At 42.8% G+C, this 19,121-nt stretch overlaps 1 protein-coding gene across 5 annotated transcripts in view; it reads left to right on the plus strand.

Annotated features, from left to right (window-relative positions):
• Positions 1-19,121, plus strand: part of NPNT (nephronectin) — a 138,506-nt gene that overhangs the window by 55,911 nt on the left and 63,474 nt on the right. For 3 of the 5 annotated variants that reach the window (XM_075350403.1, XM_075350429.1, XM_075350420.1), the window contains exon 3: positions 1,352-1,405. The exons of the other annotated variants lie outside the window; for them this stretch is intronic. In XM_075350403.1, coding sequence (XP_075206518.1) covers positions 1,352-1,405 — 54 coding nt within the window. The remainder of the gene's footprint in view (positions 1-1,351; positions 1,406-19,121) is intronic. 5 annotated transcript variants of the gene reach the window in all.

Genomic DNA, 19,121 nt, shown 5'->3' on the forward strand with positions numbered 1-19,121 from the left:
GCAGAGCTCACTGATTGAATGCAGTACCCAAGTTTTGCAGTAAGATTAGCATTTTTATAATCAGTGCTTTTACACCAATGCAATTTATAACATCCTCATGAAGATGACTCGTGGTGATGCTAACTCCGATACATACCTTTCTTCGAGAGACTTGAAAAGCTTCTGTTATTTCTATAACGACAAATGGCTTTTATGAATTTGCCCTATAAAATATAATTGCATGCTTTAATATTAACAGTTTGGCTTTGCGCAGGACAACGATAAAACTCAGTGCTAATAAAACATAGCAGGGTCAATGTCATCGTGTCTGGCAGTACATTTCATCACACATAAGGACACTGTCACACTAGAATCATGGTTTCTGATTCTAGCGGATTAAGGGGGTTTTGCACTTTTATAAAAGTGGACCATAAATTATTCCAGTAATGTAAAATAACATAGCCAGATAATACTCAACTTCCTGTGCTCCAGTGGCAGCCTCTTGCTACTGCGTTGGTATGTGTTTTGGTGGTGAGGTCGCATTGATAGCTCACATCATTACTGCAGCCAACACTGAGCTAACCAACTCATGTTATCTACATCGAAAGAGTCAGCATCCCTGTGATCCTTCCTGACAGTCCCGTGAACCGTCTCCTACCTGATGGCATCCATGGCGCATCTTCTGATAGTGAAATTACACCAAGCCTGCTAATCAGAAGAGATGGCAAGTGATTGGAGAAGGTCTGGTCAAGCCGCAACAGACTACCGACTTGGCTACTGACCAAGGCACCTGCAAATCTTTTTGCTCTTCTTGAGAATAACACTTTTCCTATAGCTGACATACAGATAGGTATTGGTTTAGAAGGCTTTTTCTCTGAAAGATGCCCTTGGATTTTATCAGCACGGATTTTATCAGCACAGATTTTATCAGCACACCCACACAATATTATATTCATTTATGTTTTTGTCCCGGTCTTTTTAATCTAAAAATATGTAAGTAAAATCTATGGAGTAGAATAAAGCGCATATTGTTTGCAGCCAGAGAGACCATCTACAACAGTTTTGCGCCATTATGGCTCTATTTTATTATGACAGCAGTGCTATGCCATGTACAGTACCATACTACTAACCGGTTTTACCTTTCAGCATGCATTGTGCAGGACAATAACCATCTTGTTTTGTGCTATTACTTTAATTTTAAACCTGTCCCAGATTTTTTTTTCTTCTTGCAGACTTTCTCTGAAAGTTGAATGTGTATAAGGCTGCCGGAATGTAGCATGTTGATTAGGACCCAAGTCCAGCCTACCCAAAAGGAACAAAAAAAAATAAAAATAAAGATCTACAATTCCTTTTTTGGACATTTGTTTTGCAGCTTTCTACTACGTCTTAAGACAGAGAATAGCCAGCGTAAGGTGCCGTACACAAGGTTAGCTAAACATATTTCTTACCAATCATTTTGGCAGAGTACAGTGTGTGTCTGGGGAGAACAGACGTTACATAAATACTAAATATACTCATTTTATATGCTTTTCACTGATCAGTATAATTACTTTATATTGTGATTATCACCCACATGTTTCCTTTACATGCACATATTTCACCAGGTACACAGGAGATTTGTCCTAAAATGTGGCTGAAAATGGGTCACTGCATGTTGCGTGTTTGTATCACCTAAGCCTCGTCTTGTCTTTTATTATTTTTGTAAATTTGGCATGTATTATTTGATATGTGCATGCAGGTGTCTAATAATATTTCCTGTCTCTCGGAGCAGGTATACTGTGTTTTATTGTGCCCTAAGGACACTGCATAATATACCTATCACCTGAAATAACTTGAATTCCAGTGTGTCACACGTCAACTGTATTCTCACGTCACACAGCTGGCCGAAGCACTAAAACTGAGAGTAAAGGTCTCCTCTGCTTCACTTTTATCAGTCACCACATAAAACTAGGTGTATTCTGCTGTAATTTTATTGTTACGCTTTATAATGAGGTAATGTGCAAGAATGCTGGTCCTGTGTCAAAAGGGAAGAGGACTGGGTAGTCTTAAAGACAGTGGCTTAACTAGAGTCTTATGGGCCCTGCTGCAAAATTTGGATCTGGGACACCACCAGCAGGTTGATCAGATGTATGGGCCACTGTAATTATGATCTCTGTCCTAGCCTCTATCCTATGAAAGCAAGGAATAGAAAGCACTATAGGGTCTTACTCAATAAACATATGAAAGGTGATAATGAATAGTGCTCACCTCATGTGGTTGTGTGACACACAACCAGTATCCAGTATCAAAGCATGTAATCAGCTGTTGCAGAGTCCACGCGCATAAAAGCCAGTATAGATCAGGAACTGAATAAAGTTGGAACTATTTCTGCGCTGTTGTAGGAATGACACAAATCCAAAAATACTGAAGTATAGGTGGTTTCATTCTACGCGTTTTGAAGTGTGTTCTAACTTCTTCATCAGGAAAATCCACTGATTTCCTGATGAATCCATCGGTGGATTTTCTTATGAAGAAGTGAGGACACACTTGGAAACGCGTAAAATAAAACAACATATACTTCAGTATGTTTGGATTTGTGTCATTCCTACAGCAGAGCAGAAATAGTTCCACCTTTATTCAGTTCCTGATCTATACTAGCCCCATCCTGTAATATTGTACCCCACCCTAGCAATCTCCTTTAATAATGTACCCCATCCTGGCCCCAGTCCCGCTTCCTGTAATAATGTTCCTATCCTGTAATAATGTCCCCTGTTCTGGGCCCATGCTGTGGTAACGTTTCTTCGCCCCCATTCCTTAGTAATGTTGACCGTCCTTACCCTCTTCCTGTAATAATAATATACCCTTTCCTATAATAATATTGTTCATCCTACCGCTCTTCTCCAAGACATTAAAAAAAGATTCCTCTTACCTGTCCTCACTCCCACGGCTAGAAGCGTCCTTTTCATGTATAGCTATTGTGGTGCAGGGAGCCGCTAGTTTTCTGTGTCTCAATACATTTCAGTTGAATGTACACAATTTAACCTGAAAACGGTGCAGGTAGTCTACGGGCTCATTGACTTTGTGGATGTGGTCTCACCTTCTGAAGAAGTTGTCTGAAATTAGAAAAATGTATTAGTATTATTTTTTTGGAGGGGGGAAACTGCACAACTTTCAAGGCACCCAAATACATTAGACTAAAGTCATCTGAATCTGCCAGTATACACCATGTGCAGAATTATTAGGCAAGTTGTATTTTAGAGGATTTTTTTAAATTATTGATTAACAAGTATGTTCTCAATCAACCCAAAAGACTCATAAATATCAAAGCTTAATATTTTTGGACGTTGGAGTGGGTTTTATTTTTAGATTTGGCTATCTTAGGAGGATATCTGTTTGTGCAGGTAACTATTACTGTGTAGAATTATTAAGCAACTTAATAAAAACCAAATATATTCCCATCTCACTTGTTTATTTTCACCAGGTAAACCAATATAACTGCACAAAATTTAGAAATAAACATTTCTGACATGCAAAAACAAAACCCCAAAAAATAAGTGACCAATATAGCCACTTTTCTTTATGATGACACTCAACAGCCTACCATCCATAGATTCTGTCAGTTGCTTGATCTGTTTACAATCAACATTGCGTGCAGAAGCCACCACAGCCTCCCAGACACTGTTCTGAGATGTGTACTGTTTTCCCTCCCTGTAGATCTCACATTTTATGAGGGACCACAGGTTCTCTATGGGGTTTATATCAGGTGAACAAGGGGGCCATGTCATTTTTTTTTCAGCTTTTAGACCTTTACTGGCCAGCCACGCTGTGGAGATGTTGAATGCATGTGATGGAGCATTGTCCTGCATGTAAATCATGGTTTTTTTTTTAACGATAACGACTTCCTCCTGTACCACTGCTTGAAGAAGTTGTCTTCCAGAAACTGGCAGTAGGTCTTGGAGTTGAGCTTCACTCCATTCTCAACCTAAAAAGGTCCCACAAGTTCATCTTTGATGATACCAGCCCATACCAGTACCCCACCTCCACCTTGTTGGCGTCTGAGTCGGAGTGGAGCTCTCTGCCTTTTACTGATCCAGCCTCTAGCACATCCATCTGGCCCATCAAGAGTCACTCTCATGTCATCAGTCCATAAAACCTTTGAAAAATCAGTCTTAAGATATTTCCTGGCCTAGTCTTAACGTTTTATCTTATGTTTCTTGTTCAAAGGTGGTCATTTTTCAGCCTTCCTTACCTTGGCCATGTCCCTCAGTATGGCACACCTTGTGCTTTTTGATACTCCAGCAATGTTGCAGCTCTGAAATATAGCCAAATTGGTGGCAAATGGCATCTTGGCAGCTTCACGCTTGATTTTCCTTAATTCATTGGCAGTTATTTTGCGCCTTTTTTGCCCAACACGCTTCTTGTGACCCTGTTGGCTATCTGCCATGAAACGCTTGATTGTTCGGTGATCACACTTCAAAAGTTTGGCAATTTCAAGTCTGCTGCATCCCTCTGCAAGACATCTCACAATTTTGGACTTTTCAGAACCCGTCAAATCTCTCTTCTGACCCATTTTGCCAAAGGAAAGGAAGTTGCCTAATAATTAAGCACACCTTATATAGGGTGTTGATGTCATTACACCACACCCCTCCTCATTACAGAGATGCACATCACCTGATTTACTTAATTGGTAGTTGGCTCTCAAGCCTATACAGCTTGGAGTAGGACAACATCTATAAAAAGTATGATGTGATTAAAATACACATTTCCTAATAATTCTGCACACAGTGTAGTTATGATCGGCTGACAGTGTATTGTGTATGGGGGCATCTTTACTCTACCATGATAGATGATTTCTGGGAAGAGAAGATCATTGCCAATTGAATTTCAACAGCTGATCTGGAAGATAAGCTGCTGCCGGAAGAGTCTGGCAGTGGCTCTCTCATAGAGAACCGAGGAACATCCAAACTAGTTCTCCTGTTTTTGGGTCAGTCGGTTAAGATAGTTGTTGGCCAAACGATCATGCAACTAATGTGTTTGGGAGCCTTGACCCCTTTGGATGTGTGTGGGTGTTGTGCCTTACCTTTATTTCCATGAATGGGGCTGAGCTTGAGTACTGGATACACCTCATGGACAAGAGTCGTCACAGACATTACTTACAATGTTGTTACGTAAGAACAACTTTTAAGGAAATTGTCCATTTTTGTTTGTTTCTCAACAGAAATTCTAAATTTGTCTGATGTCACGCTGTACTCTAAGATGTACAATAGCAGTACAGCGCAGTAATGTGGGACTGAGAGGATTCCTGAAACTATCTGAGAAGGTAGTTAGCTGGTAAACCACTAGGGGGCGTAAAAGTGGAGGAAATGTATGAGCAGGGAATTCCCTAGCAGAGGTAATACTAGTCAAGCCCACCAGATGGCAGTAGAATCGTCAGAAAGCCATGTCACCACATGAGGTCTTGTAAGTACACAAGGGCAAAGTCTAAACGTAGTCAGAGGGAAGCAAATAGTCAGTAGCCAGGAAATCAGAGCCTAGAAGCGAGGGGGAGTGGGAACACAAGACAGAATTAAGGCAAACAGATAAGGAACGAACAAGGAGACCGCGGGAGAGACACTGATGGAAACAGACAACAGAGGAGGTTAACAGGTCAGGTGAATACGGAGGTCAGGAGGGGGCAGGGCAGACAACAGGTCACTCAAGAGCAGAACACAGCAGAGCCAGAAGTATCACTGGCGAAGTCCAAGAGAAACAGTACCCTAATAAAGCAGCCTGACCTCCAGAACGAGGCAGAAAGGATTAACCCCTAACGTGACCTGCATCAGAAGTGAAAAAAAAAAAAGGCTCAGCTCCAGCTGAGCCAGGAGTCAATCATGACATCTGACCAATTTTAAAGTAACACAACACAATAGTTTTGTAAGAAGGCAACACTGAAGGTCCGATATAAATATAGCCCTCGGCATTCAATTCATATGTGGTGCTTTATTGATTTAATAGTGGCAATTCATTGAGAATTTGGTCTTGACAACAGAGCCCGGAGGGCTGCACTGATAATAACCTATTGGTATTCAGCTTTGGCCACTTTTGAAGTTGCCTATAGACATAAAGGCTTTAAGATTACGCAAACAAACACCTACCGGTAGTATCTATGGATAGTTCAGCGTCTGATGTTGATGATGGCAAGTTTCATTCTGAAGTTTTTCTTTACATGGTACATTCTAAGCCTGTTTTTTTTAGCTTGCTATTTTATCATGCAAGTGGCTACTGTTCAGTCATACTGTACATTTGGATTTAATAACCTATACATTTCTCTGAAATCCACTAGAATGCCTAAAATGACTGCAGACCGCAGAGTTCATGATTTGTGGCCAATTTCCCTGAATTCCTGATGAGAGATTTAACTTCTACAGATAAAAAAGTGCAAAATCGCTAATCCTCGTCCATCAATTTGTTTATGATCTGAATAATCCACCTTATCAAATCTCATTCGACTTCACAGGGAAAAACATCTGTTCCAGCACAAAAATAGTCCTCTAGATTCCTCTTTGTCTTCGTTTCTTTGTAATACTGCCAGCAGAATCGGCCTGATGACAGCTGAATATGGCTGTCGTTCTACACTGTAAATGGCAAACAAGTGACCCTGTACTATCTGTCCTAGATATGCTGGAATGTCACATTGAGGTTTTACGCTGACATAGCCTTTTTCCAGGATGAAATAATTCAACTCACTCCAGAAAGATGAAGAACTTTTCCTATACTATACTATACCTTGGCATCATTTTAGCTAATGAATTTTAATGACATCTGCCTTGAAACATGGCACATGTTTCTCAATATGAAGTTGGTTTCCAGTGGCACTTGGCACAATGGTTTTACATAGCTTTGACTGCATCTCAAGCCACATCTTGTAAAGTCTGTTGTGCAAACCTGTCATGTTGAAAATGGTATCTAATCTGCAGGCAGGATGATATAGAACAAGAGTTGATCAGATTAATATACATTTTTGTGGGAAACGTTTTTCGTAATCCTTGAATTTTATTCACAGAAATCCCTGGTGTTTGTACGAGTATATATCTGAATCCAGTAGTGCTTCTCAGTGACTGACAGTCTTCCCTGTATGACTGTCTGCAGAGACAACTGTCAATCACTGAGTAGGACAACCCACTGGACTCATGTACACACACACACCAGAGATTTCAGTGAATAAAATAGTTATACTGAATCTTTTCCAACAAACCTGTATATCATTCTGCTCATCTTCTTTGTACTATGCTGTCCACAGATCAACCTGTATTTACAACGTGACAGGTTCTCTTTAAGGAGGCCTCCTCCACCCATGTTTACCCCATTGTTTTCATTGCTGGGCAGCTCACTGTAGGTGAGACTAAAGTATAGGTAATGTGATTGACAGCTGTCGCTCTACAATTACCGGTCATGTTGTCCCATATTTTTATTTGCTATCTGTACTGTAAAGGAGATTTTTCACAGACCATGTGGCACTAGATACACACAGCTGGGTTTGCGGAGCTTTATATTTATCAAGTCATGTTATATCTATTGATGGTGAGTCAAGATCAGCTGAACCTGGTGTGGAAATATGAAGACCTTTCACAGATCCACCAAGTGACTTCCATAGCTTATCTAAATGACAATATTTGTGCTTTATAAAGTTTAGAATACTTTTATCAGCAATTCAATCTTCAATGTACAGATACCAGACTGACAGTTCCTTCACAAATGTTTGAGAAAGCCTCTTTTACCAATGGTGAAACATCTTCAAGACTTTGATCGCAAGTCTACAATGTCATATTACATGTTAGTACAGAAGAAACAATTGCATTTTGAATTATAGTGTGTTTTCTTCCCAACTAGAAGACATGCGATCACTTAAACAATGGTGTAGAGTGTCAGTCAGATGACAGAAGGTGCCCCCTCCCATGCTAAAACACCTTAGATGATGCGGCAATATTGACTGTGATATCGAAGGGATACATTGCACGTTGCGACATCGCTACTGCGATCTCGTCGGGGGTCAAATCAAAAGTGACGCACATCCGGCGCCGGTAACGACGTCGCAACGTTTAAAGCCTAGAAGCACTGATAAACGATCACAAAAGCGGCGAAAATCGGTGATCTGTGTAGTGTCGGTCATTTCCATAATTTCGCTGCAGTGACAGGTACAATGTTGTTCCTCGTTCCTGCGGCAGCACACATCGCTGTGTATGAAGCCGCAGGAGCGAGGAACATCTTACCTGCGTCCCGCCTGCAATGAGGAAGGAAGAAGGTGGGCGGGATGTTTACGTCATGCTCATCTCCGCCCCTCCACTTCTATTGGCCGGCTGCTGTGATGTCACTGTGATAACGCACGACCCGCCCCCTTAGGAAGGAGGCAGGTCACCGGCCAGAGCGACGTCGCAGGGCAGGTAAGTGCGTGTGAAGCTGCCGTAGCGATAATGTTCGCTACGACAGCTATCACAAGAGATTGCATCTGCGACGGGGGCGGGAACTATTGCGCTCGGCATCGCTACAATCGGCTAGCGGTGTCGCAGCGTGCAATGTACCCCTAAGGAGTTAAACTGTCAGGATCAGAATAATACAGAGTAATACAGCTCCGTTCTCGAGACTAACAGCAACCGTGAGATGACCATGACAAAAATGCTCTCCTTGGCTTTGCAGTACGGTGAACTCTAGACGAATATTTTCAGCAAAAGTGTTTGAATTGGTTAATTACCCCTCAGTAGTGAATGTGTGGCGCCCCTGAGGCTTCAGTTGCCATAGGGTACTGCACCTCACATAAGGTGCGGTACTTATCCCGGGTAAGGAAGAGGTTAATTGCTGGTGTTTCTCACATTCACAAACCACACACACAGGTGCTTTCCCACTGGGATTGGCCTAGGGTAGACTGGGTGGCCATCATGAGGCATAGGACTTTCCCGGTCACTAGGACAACTACCTGGAGGGTGGGCACCACTTGGGGAAAAGGAAGGAGCAGCTTCACACATAGTCAGTTAACCCCGGGCATAGCTTGGGGTGAGGAGCACAGTCAGGACCTCGGTCCAGGCACTTTACCTTACACTTCTGGGAGCACTACAAGAACCGTGGCTTGGAGCAGGCAGCTCAGCCCAGGCTCTCTACAGCTGCTGGGGATTCCAGGGTCTGCAGAGAGTGCAGGAAACATCTGCAGCCTGTTCCACATTCCATCCACGGAATTAGAGGGACCTGAAAGGACACACAGTGGGAACACTGGCGGTGACCTCCGAATTATCCGGGATCGGCTGGAGCCCATCACGGCAGAGACCGGCACTTTAAGGTTAACAACTGGACAGTGAGTAAAAACCTTGAACCGCAACTACTGAGTTAGCCCTTCATTGTCGTTGCCCCATGCTCCGGCACCAACGGCCGCCACTACCACTCCCTTCATCGTCCCTGGGGCCTAGCTTCACCTGCGAGAAGCTGAACCATCCTAGCTGCAACACCATCCGCCCCAGAGGCCAGTGACCGCAGCCGCGACTATTCCCTGGCCGCATACCGCAGGCCAGTGCTGTTTGGGGTTGCTGTGAATGGTCTGACCCGGCTCCGTGGCCCCGCTGGTGTCAATAAAAGGCTGCAAGGTGACCAGTGTTGGGGATGATGGGGATTTGCTTTGCAGTGCCGCCCGTGGTATGCGGCCAATGATCAGCTGACACTGCGAGATGTTGCTCTCCTCTGGAGTGGATGGTAATGCAGCTCAGATGATCCAGCTTCCCACAGGCAGAGCTAGGCCCCCAGGGAGGATGATGGTCGGTGGCTATTGGCGCCGGAGTGCGGGTCGACGTCACCAGCAATGACGTGACAACACCAGGACTGCGGACAAAGTTCTTTTTACAAACTATCAGGTCGTCACCCTTGAAGTGCCGGTCTCTGCCATGCTGGGCCCCAGCTGATCCCGGATGATTCAGAGGCCACCACTGGTGTTGTGAAGCTGAGAGACCTTCCTTCCTTGTGCTCTGTAGTATGGATCCCCATGGCGTGAAGCTACTTAGGGACCCCAGTGTCCTTGGGTTTAGTTCCGGTCCCGTCCGCGGGCAGCGCGAATCAGATGTGGAGCCGACCGTGGTCTTGACTCTTGACTCTATATGCTACTGTGCCCCAGGACCTTTGTGGTGGGAAATGAGACATGAAATTCCCCTTCCCTGCAGATTCTGATGGCGCAACATAGAGTGTATGCCACCCTAGGGGTCTGCACCTTGATTGCGCCGGTCCTGAAGGGGCTGTTAGGCTCACTAACTAACCAAGGAACCTCTGAAGCACTCTCCTTAGCAGTCACTCACTGGCGGCTGGGAAAAAGCCATTGTTATGGTGACCATCTTTAGCCCAGTTCCAGTGGGAAAGAACCTGAGCTGTGTGTGTTGAGTAAGTGAAAACCAGTGGTTGACCTCCGCCTTAACCGGGATGAGTATTACACCTTAAATCAGATTAAATACCCTGTGACGACTGAAGCCTCAGGGGCGCTACAACTGTAATCAGCTAGAAGACACTCTATCATAAGACTAGACTCTAATAACATAAATATAAATATATATATATATATATATACATATATATAAAGCTAACAAAATAAAATAGTGTTGAAGAGTGCATGTTCACTTTTAGGATGCATTCCTGGCGCTGACTACAATAAACCTAAATGCTCAACTCTAAAGTCTATGACTGGCATGTGCTTTGATGTTACAGAGCGTAGGGTGCCAAAAAATTCAGTTTACGCCTGTTGTTTTTGAGACTGGATTTGTGCCACATGGGCTATATTTAGAACATTGTGCTATTTGATGGAAATTAGTTGTATACATTTCTTCTGAAGATTTTCAGAAAACAGTTATGACTTTGAGGCTGTTCTATAAAATGGCTTAGTAAAAATGTTAGTGTCTTTTTTCTGAGGTATTCATACATTTTGTTGTAAATAGTCAACAGGGTCACAAAAAAATTCCCTGGAAAGCCCAGAAGTACAAAGTGTTCAGCTCTCTGAAAGATGGCCAAGGTAGGGGAAGCTGAAACCTGACCACCACTGAACAAGACACAGAAGTGGAAACATCAAGACTAGGCCAAGAAATGGCTAGTCAAGCCAAGTACGAGTACTTCCATGCATGTGATGGAGCATTGTTCTGCATCAAAATCATGGTTTTCTTGAAAGCCGCAGACTTTTTCCTGCACCACTGCTTGATAAAAGTGTCAGTTGTGTTAAGAGTTTATTTTGAGTCCATTTTTCAGCTGAAAAGACTCAAATAGCTCATCGTTAATAATACCAGTCCATAGCAGTACCACACCTCCACCTTGCTGGAGTCTAATTAAAAGTGAAGGTCTGTGCTCGATACTAATCCAACCATGTAGGTCCCTCTATCTGGTCCGTGAATAATCACTGTCATTTTATCAGTCTATAAAACCTTTCAAAAATATGTCTTCAGATATTTCTTGTCAGTCAGGTAAATTTCTTTTTTGGTTTGGAGTTGGAAAAAATGCATAAAAATGATGATATGGTCAAAATAGTAACTTGCCAAATAATTATTAACAGTGTATGTGCATTAGGAAAGCTTATGGGACATATATTAAAGGTAGCAATGGCTACAATAAAAGTATGGTTTTTATAGAGTCTAAATCCCCCATATGAATATCGGCTCAGACTAAATAGTGATTTGGGGGGTGACAGACTTCCTTTGAAAAAAGAACTACCCCCTCTCACTGATCACCTACCACTGTTTCTGATCCATTACCTGGTCACTGGTCTTTACTGTACTTGGTCATGTCCTCACAAAGAAATGCCAGGAAATGCTTGCTTATTCAATCTCTGCTCGCTCATGTGGCCACCATTGTTGAGATGAGACAAGGAAATAGAGACCAGCAGGGTCCCAATTCGTTTCAGAATGGAAGCTGAAGGGAATTGGTGTAGTGAGTAGTGCTTCTTTTATATATTTGCTCCTTGCAAGATAATTTTTCTCCTTTGTGGCAGGAGAGAGGGTGAGGGGAGATTAGCGTCCAGTAGAACCAAAGTAAATTAGTAGAATGGACAGAATCTTGTAAACCCTGGTCCTAATAGACTGAATGGGGACCCAGACTGAATGGGGACCTTTACTATAACTTTACCTTTTTATGTTTCAGACACTATTTTCTGTTAACAACTATCATAAGACCTTCACGTAAGGGCGCTCTCACACATACAGCTTTTCGCCGGTTTGCCGGTTCCGGCGCACACTAGTACAGTGTATACAGTACAGTGGCAGCGCGACAAGCTCCGGTCACATGCTGTCATGTGACCGGAGCATGTGACTCAGAAGTTACAGCGCTGCCGCTGTACTGTATACACTGTACTGGCATGCGCCGGAACCGGCAAACCTTACCGGATGTGTGAGAGTGCCCTAATGCTTCTTCATACTTCCATTGGATCTACTTTCACCCAGGAGAAATCTAGAATAAAGTATTTTGGTCATAAACAAGATATATTTATTTTAGTCCATAAATCCTCCGACGTCACAGAAAACAGCCTTGATTGTAGCCTGTTCCAAATCCTGGAACTGGAGATAAGGAAACGGCCAGTCCCACCTAGCTCTTTGACCGTTCCTAAAACCCAGCCCAAAATCCCAGCCTATTAAAGAAAAACCTCTCAGCACTAGAGCCTGCTTCTCCGGGTCCTATATCACCAAGGCTAATCACATAGTTCCTTCCATAAATTTTCTATTGGATTCAGGTCAGGTGATTGACAGGGTCATTCTAGCACCTTTATTTTCTTTTTCTAAAACCAATTTGAGTTTCCTTGCCTGTGTGTTTGGGATCATTGTCTTGTTGAAATGTTCGTCCTCGTTTCATCTTCATCAGCTTGGTAGACGGCAGCAGATTTTTATCAAAAAAGTCTTCGTACATTTGTTCATTAATCCTTTCTTCAACTATAGGATGTTTGCCAGTGCTCTATGCTGAAAAATAGCCCCACACCATGATTTTACCACCTCCAAACCTCACTGTTATTATGGTGTTTTAGGTGTGTATACGACTAGACTATTTTCTCCCAGTATTTTACAGGCTTGTCTAAATTTTGTTGAGCAAACCTTAAATGAACTTGAACATGCTTTTTGTTCAGCAGTGGAGTCTTGTGTGGTGAGCGTGCATACAGGCCATGGAGGTTGAGTGAATTACTTATTGTTTTCTTCAAAACAATTATACCTACTGATTCCAGGTCCTCATGTAGCTCTCCACAGGTGATCCTTGACTTTTGGACAACTCTTCTGATGGTGGGGGTTTTGTTCACTCCTTTGTCTGAAATCTTGTGGGGAGCACATAGTAATTGGCGGTTTATGGTGAAATTATGTTTTTTTCACTTCTGGATTATGGGCCCAACAATGGTCACTGGATTCTTCAGTAGTTTATAAATTAAAAATTCTTCTGTTACCAATGCCATTAGTATGTTTTGCAACAATAAGGTTGTGAAGGTCTTGATACAGCTCACTGGTTTTACCCATCATGAGATGTTTCTTGTGTAGCAACAATAGCACATCTTTTTATAGGCCATCAGATGAACCAGATGATATTATTTTTTTACAAGTGGCAGGATTGCTTCCTAATTACAGATAGATTTAGCTGGTGTCATGACTTTCCATGGCTTTTTGCACCTCTTTCTTGATGCATTCAATACATTTTCCCTGTGTCATTTTATTACACATAACTTAATTTCTGGACATTTATGGTTTAATTTTGTTACCTGACTGGATGGGTTGTTATCAACATTTAGTAAGAATTTTATGCCAATAGCACCTAGAGGATTGTGGTCTTGTTCAGTACTTATTTCACTCGCTGTATCTTATGGAATGTGTATTTAGAAGCATTTATAGCATTTTTATTCATACATGTTTTGTTGATAAGCCTATGTTCACATGTCCAGTAATTTTTTCTATTTTGGATCCATTTTGGGATGACAAAAATGCTTATAAAATAATCCAGCGCAGGATCCATTCATTTATATAGAGATGAAGATGCCCTAAAATGTCTTCTGTTTGACTACAATCCAGCTGCAGTCTTTGGATTAAAAAACCTAGTCTGCATAACTTTTTTGTCCAGCGAAAGAAATGGATGCCAACTGGACTAGAGAGCCACTGCTTCGCACAATACATTTGCATTGTTCAAGGCTGCGCCCATCTAATCGGAATGTGGCAGGGAGTATGCATATCGCATACTAACTGCCACGTGACTACCGTTCCCAGTTCTGAAACCAGCGAATCCTCACATTGCATAGTGCGTGCGATGTGAGGATTCATAAGTCTTATGGACTTAGAATCGACAACCCGTTTAAAGAGAACCTGTCACTAGATTTGGTGATTATGAGCTGTGGCCACCCCCTGTGGGCTCTTATATACAGCATTCTAGAATACTGTATATAAGAGCCCAAGCAGTGTAGAACTTAAAAAACACTCTTGTTATACTCACCTAGGGGGCGGTCTGGTCCGTTGGGAGTCTCTGTTCTCTGGTCCGGCGCCTCCTCTCTGCGGCGATTGCTGTCTTCTTTTTTCTGAGGCCTGTGTACATGATACATCCTACGTCATCCACACAAGGTGGCCTTGCGGTCCAGTGCAGGCGAACTTTGATCTGCCCTGTCCAGGGCAGATCAAATTACTGTAGTAAGCAAGCGTGGGTGGTCTTTAACTTTTCCTCGAGCTTGCGCATTACAGTACCCTCAGCAGTGCAGATCAAAGTTCGCCTGCGCAGGACTACAATGTCAGCCTGTGTGGATGACTTAGGACACGTCATCTATACTGGGCTGGGTAGAAGGAGGACGGAGATCGCAGCAGAGAGGAGGCGCCGGACCGGAGAACAGCGACACCCATTGGACCAGAACGTCCCCCTAGGTGAGTATTATAAAACTGTTTTTTTACATTATACAGAGCGGCCTGGACTCTTATATACAGTATTTTGGAATGCTGTATATAAGGGCTCACTGGTGGTAGCCGCAGCTTATAGTTGCCAAATCTGATGACAGGTTCCCTTGAACAGATCTGTTTTTAACCACTGCATATGCCCAGAACTGTGGAGATGGTGTAAGAGACACCTCTAGTAAAAACAGATTCATTACAAACAGAACCAAAACAGATGTAAGATGGAAACAAAAGTGTGCATCTATTTTTGCTCTGTTTGTAATGGATCCAGTTTTTATTTTATGTTGGCTCCGTTACAATAGGAAGATAACTGGACATTTGAACAGAGCCTGATCCAGCTAAAAAAATGGATTGCTGCCAGATGGCAGTCAAACTGAAGACATTTAAGGACATTCCTGTCCCATTCAATTAGATGCTTTAATTGGCTGATTTTATATTTGTTTTTTTGTCATGTCAAAAGAAAATAACTGCTGTACATGCGAGTGTGGCCTATTGGACTAGGAGATTATGATACCTAATTGGTTTTGACAATTGTAAAATGGCATTCCTCATTAACATTAAAAAGTCTTGTGTCTTCTTATAGTAAAAGAATAGAAGAGTGTTGTAATTGCGACGCCCCTGGACTAGTCAGGTCGTCACAGGGTACTGCACGCTCTTTATTTCTTAGTGCAGGACTCAACCCCTCTTGTTTCTGGGTTCTTAACCTATAGTACTGCCTCCATCAGCATCCAAAATCCCAATCACACCTTGCACCACACCCTGTCAGACACACCAGTGGACTGCTGAGCTAGGACTGCCCACTTAGGGGTCAGACAGACTGGTGGGAGGTGACAGAGTAGTCGGCTCCAGGGGAGCAAAGGGAGAGGAAGTGAGGAGAACAGAGTAACCCTCCAGCAGTGAGGAGCTAGGGGGAGTGTGTGGCTCCCGGGGAGTAAAAGGTTGGGTCGCAGACGGTGGTCTGGGCTGGAGGAGTCGGATACCCGGTTGTGGGATATTGGGACTTTGTGCCTAGACCTAGTCTTGGAGGACGGTCAGCAGCTCAAGTTCAATAGCTGGTCTGGGACCGAAAGCACGGTGAGGTACTGGACCATAGGTCGGGGAGTAGCTTCAAGCAACCCGGCAATTACCTGCGGAGGATAGTGACTTTATGGACTGTCCCCACGAAGCTCAGAGATCAGGGGCACTAGCGCAATGAGGGGGATAGGGCTTTCCAACCCAAGCAGCCCACTGAAATCCCAAGCGTGAGCCCTTGAGAGCAAAGCTCCTCTACCAATTATAGGGAGCAGGGCCCGGACAGCTTTATGCCTGCGGGCCAACTGAACGCTTCTAAATTTGTGCATGGAGGCAGGCTCCAGACCATCAGGTAGTATTGTAGGGGACGGATACCCGGACGAGCTCCACTCAAGAGGGCAGCGGCATCCAGAGACCTGGTTTACCTTGTTGTCAGAGTCTGCTTTTCATCGCCGATGCTGCCTGAGTGAGTACATGGTCATCCCCTGCTACCACCTAGCCCTGCGCTCCCCTGCACACCACCATTCAGAGTCCCGGGGTCTCACCCTACCCATGGAGGGAAACGTCGTCTGGCTGCCCCCACTCCATCTCCCCCGGGTACTCCCATCGGCAGCGGCAGTACTCCCCTTACCGCACACTACGGGTGGCGTCACGAACTATTATCCCCTGTAAATAGACACCCCTTTACATTTGAGAGTGTCCGCAAGCCCCTGGGTCTGGAGACCCTCAAGCCACAGTAGCAGCAACCCCCGTATCCGAGCGGTTCAACCGCTGCATGGGCGGCACATAATCATGCGTTGGCGCTATAGATGAGTGATTTTATTCGCAGTACGCAGGTGCAGAGGCCTGCTCAGTATTCCTTGGTTACTGGACAGGAGCCACAAAGACCACATCCGGCATCTGCAGCTCTTCTGATTAACTGGCCTGGTGCAATGTCATTGTTGTGACGCACATATGACACCGTGTAAGGGTGACTAATCAAACGTGGAGCCACAGATGTTAGACATGAGGAAGAGGTTCCCAGGGTTTTTTGTAAGAGGCCACGAAATAGTGACCTGGCCTCTGGACATGGGTCTCGAGAATCATTTCCCTCAACTATAATTGGTGCGTTAAGTGTAGTAGACTTCATGTCTTCTGGTTTCCTACTCTGCCTTCCCTATCATTTGGCACTAGTTCACACGAGTGTGACAGCTTATCTTAAGACCTGACATTAATAAGTAGGAACTGTGCTGTCTGGGGAATGACACACACTACTTCGATTATTTTCTGGTGAAATGCTAACAGACTTAGTATAAAATACTGGTAGTTGTAAATAAAACATAAAGCAAATATATAGTTTATAAAGGCTCCAACTACAGTCTGTGCAGAAAAAGTCCCAGTAAGCCCTCCTGAGTCATGAGATCTATTACTGTTGGGCAATGTTTCCATTTACAGAAAAGTTAATGTTTGCTTTTAGCTGTAATAATAACTTATATAAAGACAGGGAAGTACTGGGACTTTTTGAGTGTTTTTTTTTCTTTTTTAAGAAACACATATGCACTTCTGAGCATGTGGAAGATTTCATAGTAGAAATGATAACTGAAAAAATATGGACCTACAGTATATTAACAATAAAGAAATATGGAGCTAAAACAGCAGATATGAGATGTTTACTAGGGCTATATTACAGTTTGCGTACAAATAAGTGAAGTACTAAAACTGTATGGCTGCAGTTTTGGCTCTGTAGTGTTGGCGAAGCACAGGGATACTGACACTGGCCAGTGTAGTGATACAGCTAGCCTCAGAGCAGCGCTTTCAAGCTCTATATTAAAGAGCTTGTAAGTGCTGCTCTGCTTGCTTAGGATATCAGCAACATCGAATAGACTGCAGAGGTGGCCTGTAATACACAACAAAATTAAAAATCCCTTGTTCTTCTAAACTCAAAGGATTTATTTAAAAAAAAAGAGGTAAATTGCAATTTTATTTATAAACATTTAGCAAGTTTAAGCATTTAAGATGTTGCAAAAACCCCTTTAAAATAGCCATAATACTGTTACATTTCATTGTTTGCAGTATGATGGTGAATCCCAGGTTAAACATGTCATTTTGGGGGGAAAATTTATTTCCTCTTTTTGTGGTTTAGCTTTTCAACATGTAATGCCCAGAACTAACAGTATAATAGAGACCACTCTTACTTTATCTGTAGAACAGCAGTTAGGCCAGCATGAATTTTCTGTCCCAAACCATGAGTGGAACCAAAAGAAGGACTTACACGTCTCTTCTTTCAGGAATTCAGTACTTATTTTAGTTTTAATAAAGTGAATGTAGCAAACCTGGACCATGGCTGATCCTCTGGAGCCTACAGGATTGTACTCGTTTACACTGACTGATCAAAGATATTAAACATCCGTTCATCAGATACTTCTTTGACAATCAGCATTCATTTAATAGCCTGTTTGACGGGCAGACCTTACTTTCTATGCTCGTAGAAAATTGGTAAAAGATCATTCTATAGACTGATATTGCTCTCGGCAGCATGTCCTGTTGTTTACATAGGGTGATGTGCTGCTGAGAACGACGGCTTTTCAGCAGGCTTAGAAATCAATTCATCAACAAATGAGCGTTTTACTTGTCGGTTGGGTGATTGACAGCTTGTTTACACTTGGCGATTATCATTCCTATGAATGCTCATTCTCGATTATCAGCAAATGTAAATGGACAAATGTAAATGAGATCACAATGCAAGTTCAACTTTGAATCTGCAGGAAAAATCGGCACATTTTGTTGTGGATTTCACATTGTGGATGATGTAGTTTTGTAACAATGATGCTAAAGTACAAAAAAAAATGACGTGAACTCAGCCTTAATTCACGCAGGTCAGTATTACAGCTTGGTACTAACAGTGCTATACAGGTAATTAAATTTCCCTGACCCTGATTAATAGGTCAATACAAATAAGGTTAATGTAATGCTTTACATTGGGACGTGTTGGGAGAGGAGGAGAGTTTTATGGTTAATGCACATTTTGGTAAAATTTTACACAGACTAATTTGTTCCTAGAGATCCACTCTATATAACAATGTGAAGACTATATCATAAAGCACCCTGTACAGATGAAACAATGCGATTATTAATACATTGTTACGACTGCACTTACAGATATTGACTGTTGTGAAGGTTTTTATTTCTATTCCTTCCAAATCTTAGAGGGATGTCAACTTTAATCCGTCAATGCAATGTTTCAACCTAAGCATAGGATTTTTTTTTTAATTAAAGAAAAATGTATAA

This window comes from Anomaloglossus baeobatrachus, chromosome 1, assembly GCF_048569485.1.
Source record: "Anomaloglossus baeobatrachus isolate aAnoBae1 chromosome 1, aAnoBae1.hap1, whole genome shotgun sequence".
Lineage (NCBI taxonomy): Eukaryota > Metazoa > Chordata > Amphibia > Anura > Aromobatidae > Anomaloglossus > Anomaloglossus baeobatrachus.